The sequence below is a fragment of the Hyalella azteca genome, unplaced genomic scaffold (assembly GCF_000764305.2).
Source record: "Hyalella azteca isolate HAZT.00-mixed unplaced genomic scaffold, Hazt_2.0.2 contig12050, whole genome shotgun sequence".
Lineage (NCBI taxonomy): Eukaryota > Metazoa > Arthropoda > Malacostraca > Amphipoda > Hyalellidae > Hyalella > Hyalella azteca.
The window spans coordinates 79,012-86,412 of NW_025942019.1; the positions used below are offsets into that span (position 1 = coordinate 79,012).

The 7,401-nt window shown below is 39.2% G+C and overlaps 1 protein-coding gene across 1 annotated transcript; it reads right to left on the minus strand.

Annotated features, from left to right (window-relative positions):
• Positions 1–901: 901 nt before the first annotated feature.
• Positions 902–7,109, minus strand: LOC108666561 (the record flags this gene model as incomplete). The annotated part of the gene is given in 7 exon segments (XM_018153464.2): positions 902–2,160; positions 2,803–2,981; positions 3,486–3,569; positions 4,703–4,975; positions 5,989–6,127; positions 6,594–6,789; positions 6,986–7,109. Coding segments are annotated over 7 exon segments (2,070 nt in total), but the record flags the coding sequence as incomplete, so codon positions are not given.
• Between the last annotated feature and the right edge of the window lie 292 nt (positions 7,110–7,401).

Genomic DNA, 7,401 nt, shown 5'->3' on the forward strand with positions numbered 1-7,401 from the left:
AAAGCAATGGAGAAATATATGTTCAGACTCAAAATGCCTCGCACCCGGGGGAAGTCTAGTAAATATTTCAAACTATCGACAGTTTGGAAAAGATCCGATAAAGGATCTGTTTATAGATCTCCTACTATATGGTCAAGTCACGAAAAGTTCAAGAATCAGCGACAGGCCACATCAGGCCTATTCATCAGCGCCGAATTCACTATGCTATGCTATGCTAAGTCAAGAAAATTAGATAACAGGTACTATTGTAATTCACTCCTTAACGAAGGAATGACCAAAATCGATAGAAATATCACTGAAAATGTTCATCATTACATCAAAACCAAATAAAGATTTGAAACGAATTTATTCGCAAACGAAATTAATTACTACGACTACTGAATACGCAGTTCACACGCAGAATGTTTCATCATTCCTGCCAACATGACCTCTCGAGTGACTCATGAATTCGAAACTTGGGCGTCACGAGAAATCTTATCAGCTGCTCGATATACTAATCTGCGGGAGCTTGGTCACAGATGACACATTTTGATCATCGACGGAATTTGTTCGGTGTTCATAAAGTAGCTAAAAACACTTTTACTGAACAGTTAAGTTGGAAAAATATAGGTAAGTATTTCAGTACGATATAAAAAAGCTATCATTTTTAAAATCCTAGCCAAAATATCGATTAGTATAAGTTAATAGTATAAGCGTCTTCACTCTATTCGGTTTATAGAACATGCATAATTGCATATTCTGTTCATGAGCTGCATTCTGTTCATGAGCTGCCCTAATAAACGCTAGGAACGGGCATTACAGGTAATGCAGGCTTATGTAGCTCAAACTTTTGAGTCTTGTGAGCAGGTTGTACAATATTTACAAGAAATATTTTTTCCAATATTTGTTAAAGAAAACTGCATCAGCGTTATACAATATAATTGTTCATCATATAACATAGAATACAAAAATTTGACATACAATGACGACACATTGGATGTCAACGACAGCGCCCCTGCAGAGCGAACGAAACGAAGTACAATTCATCTTAATGAGTTTATAATTGAGTAATTATTCCTAAGTAATACTTTAAGCCAAGAGCGCCGCTATTTGTAGCTACGTTTGAGGGGGCCTAACTCCGGAAACTGCGAAGAGTCATTAAAATCAACGTTTTTGTATGTTTTACAATCATCGAGTGCGGTGACATTTTTATGTGCACCGTGAAAAGAAGTTTTGATCCCACCTCCACGCCTAGAATATGGCTGTCTCTTGCCTGGTTGCCTGGCTTCCACGCCAACTGCTTGAGACGTCGGCGGTTTGTGTGTATTCACTCTCCGGCCACGCCTGCTGCTATTGCTCGACACTGCAGGTTGTCCACTAGTCTGCTTACCTGCCTCACACTCGACATAAGATGACTCAGCGATGGCAGAATGTGGATTAACATTGTTAGGGAATTTTTTGGCGACAAATTTATTTCTGTTATTAATCTGAGAGTAATGAATGTATCTGTGATCACTCATTTCCACGTAACTTCCCAAGTCATTCGCATAATATTTCTTTTTGGGAACGCTACTGGAGCCTCGCATTGGCTCGCAAGGATTATTACACTGAGGTTGAGGACGTTCTAACAGTAACTCACTCGCAGCCACAGAAGTCATAACCTGAGCATCAAAATGCATCTCTTCAGACAAAGTATCTTGCAAACAAGATGGATCGCTTGAAATTGACTCGAGTACCGGAAATTGATTACAGCCAGATTGGTCGTTAATCATTGCGATTGTCGAACTGTCGGCAGAAGCATATCTCGGAAATGCACCTGGTTGGGTCAACTCTCCAGAACCTTGGCGCCCAGAGGAACCATAGTGAGGAAGATCTTGAATATCATTCGGTAATTGTCTTCCTGCATCCATTTGAACACAATGCGAGGTTCCGTTTGTAAGTGCATGTGATGAGGCGTCCGTACGAACAGCTAAGTCACTGATATCATCACACAACACATCGACACCACCGCAGTCCGGACCGTCAGCGCTTAAGGCATCCATTATTGCGTCCCCGTCAGAATTTTGGAGGCCTGGTGAAGCGTCTTCGGGGACATCAGAAGAGCTCGGACACGAGCTGCGGTTCCGACGGCGCTGGGAGCTTTTGAAATCTTTCAGGGTTACGTTTGCGACGCTGCTGCCCCTGTAAAAATGATAAGAGTTATAACTGGACAGGACTAACAGTTATGATGGAGGGGTCATGACAGGACAGACATAACAGTTCAAATAATGGGGGTTTTGACTGCCCAGACCTGACAGTTCTAATGATGGGGTTATGACTGCATAGACCTAACAGTTCTGTTGGGACACAATCTAATTGGGGAAATAACAAAACAGCAGTGAAATAACAAAACAGCAGTGAAATAACAAAACAGCCGTGAAATAACAAAACAGCAGTGAAATAACAAAACAGCGTGAAATAACAAAACAGCAGTGAAATAACAAAACAGCAGTGAAATAACAAAACAGCCGTGAAATAACAAAACAGTAATAAAATAACAAGACAACAGTGAAATAACAAAAGCACCAACATTTCTGCATTCGAAAACGTCATTATGGCCAACTATGGAGCATTGAAAGTCATTAACTGAAATAATCTTGCATCTAATTATCGTGTATATATTGAACGGGAGACAAACTTTCACATGTATTACACTAACTCAGTTGAATTAACTCCTGTACTGAACAAATCTAGATACCTACAACTCAGCTATTCCATTGACATTTATATTAAACTAGGTGAGCTTATTAATGAATTGAATAATGAGACAAATGGACGTCTAACTTGAATGAGGGCGGCATGGAGTGAGGGAGATGGGCGATGGTCTCGTTGACGCGCGGCAATGCGCCGTCCCTGAGGAGAACCTCGGCGATGGCGGCGATGTTACGAGCGTCGTCCAGTCCGCAGTGTGGGCGACCCACGAACTCTATACCCAGCGCCGTGAGCATCTCCGACAGACACAGCTGTGGGCGTAAGTTGTGACTGCGTAAACATCTCCGACAGACACAGCTATGGGTGTAAGTTGTGACTGCGTAAACATCTTCGACAGACACAGCTATAGGCGTAAGTTGTGACTGTGTAAACATTTTCGACAGACACAGCTATAGGCGTAAGTTGTGACTTCATTCATTCTCGAATGAAGTTTCATTCATTCTTGTGACTTCATTCATTCCTTGACTTCAACTTCATTAATTATTTAGGCAGTTCAACCTTCTGATAAGTTGCACAGGTTAATACGGATCAAAATGAGATGAGAAAAAAAAGCAATTTCTTTACCTGAACGCTGCATAAATTGATAGTAAATCATCTAACAGTAAACGCTCAGCGATTAATAGCTGAAACAAAGGCGATATCTTATTGAGCTAGCATTTTTTAAAAATCGCATCAAAGAATGTGAATTAAATTTCCCAGACAATTTCATTAGCATGTCACTAGATTAAAGTTAGTAGAACTTAGAAACCACTCACCCGCTTTGTAATGTAGAAATTACTGAAGACTTTTCGTAGATTTATCCAAGACCGTGCCCAGCTGGGGAACGGTAGTTCAGATACCTGCACACACATCAAGAAGTCACTAAAAATCGACCTCATATATGGTATTTCATTCACTATTATTTTTAAAAAGAAATGTATACTACAGGGTTATTCACGAATCTTCCTCTTTTGTATTTCGCGCCAAGCAATCAGATGTTGTAGGTGTAGGAAAAGTGTGGGGAAGTATTTCATATGAAAGGCAAGATCATGAAGTTTTGTGTCCCGCCTAGTCAGTTGCCCTTATGCATTGGACAAGTGAGTCGCGTGCGTTTGCTTTCGAGGCGTACTTTCCTAATGGCCGTTTCATTATCGCTACTCAACGAGCATTCTGTCCCTTAGTTCGGGTTCCTGATCGAAAATTGATTGCTACGCAAGTGAACTCATTTAGAGCAAGTGGAAATGTGAATGCAGCATTTCCGGCAGCGTCAGCAAGCAAAACATGCGTTATTGGAGTGATCACAATCCGCATAAACGCAATCAGCGGCCATTTCATTGTGAACGCGTAAATGTGTGGTGTCAAAAATAGACATAATTGGCCCTTATTTCTTTGAAGAATACGAACGCGTAGTAATGGTGACTGCAGCTGGCCACACGCAAATAATTTACGTTTTTTTCTGAAATGAATGTCAGAGATGTCATCTCCAACAGGGAGGAGATCTTCTGAGCCAACATTTTGCAGAGCACCTCGACTCCTTGAGAGGTGACTTTCTTTGGCCAGCCCGATCCCCGACTTATCTCCATGTGATTTTTAAATCAATTATTTATAATAACTGTTCAAGAACTCTACCTCATTTGAAGAACCACATACGCCAAGCCATCGCCAAAATATACATGTCAATATGCTTCAGCACGTTGAATGGAACTTCAAAAATTGACTGCATAGACAGTGGAGGCCATCATTTGTACAAAGTCATCTTTAAAACACAGTGATACAAAAATTCAGGTGATGTCTTTTTCAATAAAATTTATATTGTAATGATATCTTTACTAGTTCTTGTTTTATTGAGCTTTCAAATCAGGACGTTTCCGTGAATCAGCGTGTACACTTTCTGGGTGGTATAAGGACATTTGGAAATTATTTATATCAAAAGTAGATTGATTCATTGCAAATCAGACTAGACTACAAACTGTATGACGCTGACACTACTCACAGAACACTGCATTAGCAAAAACCGAGCCATATCCCAGGGCCCATCTGTGACGACAGAAAACTTGCCCAGAGCTTCAGAGTGTAGCGCTTCGATGCGTGTGGGACTTGTTTGAGCTCTTGGCGCAGCCACATCACCAGACTCAGAAGAACCAGAACTGCCATGGCCGCCGTGTCTAAAGTCGCGAGTGGGCATCGCACCAACTCCTTGTTGTGTAAGCCAGCTTTCAAAGCTGTTCAGTACCTCAGGAAATGTGGGAGCTGCATCAACATCACTCTGTTTGGGAGTAAACCTTCATTAGATTAGTAGGAAATGTGTGAGCTGCATCAACATCACTCTGTTTGGGAGTAAACCTCTATTAGATTGGTAGGGAATGTGGGAGCTGCATCAACATCACTCTGTTTGGGAGTAAACCTCTATTAGATTGGTAGGGAATGTGGGAGCTGCATCAACATCACTCTGTTTGGGAGTAAACCTTCATTAGATTAGTAGGGAATGTGGGAGCTGCATCAACATCAATCTGTTTGGCAGCAAAACTTCATTAGGTTGGTAGAGAATGTGGCTAGATTTTGCACAGAGTCGAGTTGGCTAATATTTCTGAACGTTATTCACATCTTAATAAAACCTGCCTGCTATCATTTGCAAACACGGTAATCTGAATATTAAAACATTTAAACAACATTATACTTTCATAAAAGTGCTCATTAACGAAAATTAGATGACCATAATGAATAGCTTATTTTTAATTAGTTTGAAAATCACATTCTTCATCTCAACTAAATGATTATCAGCAAGATTACATAATAAAATATAACCATTACAGCATCTAATATATCAGACTCTCAGACCAATATTTAAATCAGGTGAACTGAAAATAAAATATATGAAGAAGAGGAGTGAAAAGATAAAACTCCATGTGCATGTGAGATTCTGTGTTAAAAGCTGGGCACCCCAAAAATATATATGTAACTGTCATAGCGCATATCCAAAATGCTGGCATTATTTTGTGATATTACATGGACCTGAAATTATATTTGCAGTGGGAATAGGTGACAGTGAGATACAGGGTGTTTGAGTATTGGTGTGGTGGGATTTGGGACAGAGGGATTTGGAGTATCAAGATTCTGATGCATTGATAATTTATACCCTTTGGCTAACCTGGTTTCTTTACAGCTTTATAAGTAATGATTTCAAAGGCATTTTAAACCATCAGAAATTTCAAAGTTCAAAGTAGCAAATACTGTAATACAGCTGAAACTTTTAATGGAGTTGCACACAATTATTCAGACCTGTTCAATGCCAGTCAGCTGACGACAAAAATCAGAAAGGGTTGGGTTGAGGACTGGCCTCACAAGGCTGTGAAATTCACCAACTCGAGCAGCATCAGACACACGTATGAGCACAGCAGGAAACTCGATGATCTCATGTCTGCACAAAGATCATGGATTTATTCAGATTCTCAGATAATTATTCCCATCATAATTACTTTCAACTTGCCATGCTCTTCACAATCCAACTTGAATTGTTTAGCACCATTTATTCTGATGATGTTGTTACTCATTAGCAGCAACGTTATTTGATTGTAAAAATGATAGTATTATAATAATATGAAAGTTGAAAACATTTAAGGAAATAAAAAATATTATAGAATATTTTTCTATGAAAATAAGTTTTATGTTATACCTGTTTTAACTTTAAACAATTGTTCAATATTTTACCATCAAACAATAACATTATTGGGTAATTTTGTTAGAACACAAATTATATACAAGTATAAATTTCAATATTTTCTTCAATTGATCTTCTATCCTCTGATTGGCAGCAAGAAAATCTAAATTATTTGTTGTAGTCTCAACTATATGGATGATGACTTAATTAATAAGAAGTGACCTACATGTAGTCTTTAGTTTGATGTTCCTCACAAGTAGCTTCAAAGTCTATAACTACAATGTGAGTGTAGTGCTGATGTCCCATGTTAGGATCTTCAATGCAGGCTTCAGACAAGATTCGACTTCTCTCGTAAGCTTTCAGTCGTTTCCTCAACACATCTTTGCAGCCTCGTCCATCAAAACTGAGTCTCTCCAACTCAACTATGACAGAAACACTCTTGAAGTGATTTAATCAAAACACAATTCAAGTGTAGTATCTTAAAAAAATTTTCAATTGCAAGGTTTCACAATAACCACAATAGTATTAAGTAATTTGAATACATGTGTGTCAAAAATAGCATACATAATAAATTTCATACATGATTGATAGATAAGAATGAATAAACACATCACTCACTTTTCAGATGTTTTACAGACATTCTGTTGATTTCTCCATTGATGGCTGATATCTGCCTGAAGGCTGGATGCTTCACCAACTCCTTATTTTTGCTGTTTGCAGTTTTGCTGGCATCATTAGGAACCTGCAAACAGGGTTGGCAATGATTACCGTCAACTGGGGCTACTCGGGACAGATTTGAACGATTAGTTTTATATAACAGTTAATTCTTACGATGAAACATTTCATAAACAAGTTTAGTCTCATTTTATAGCTGATTGGCAGGGCTATCGAATGGCGTTGTCAAAAAAATTCCATATGCTATTTGTAAGGTGCCAGACGCAAAATAGAGATTGTCCCGAGTAGCCCCGTCGGTTGGGGCTACTCGGGACAACGGGAATAAAACTTCATTTCAAAACATTTGAAGCATGCAGAGC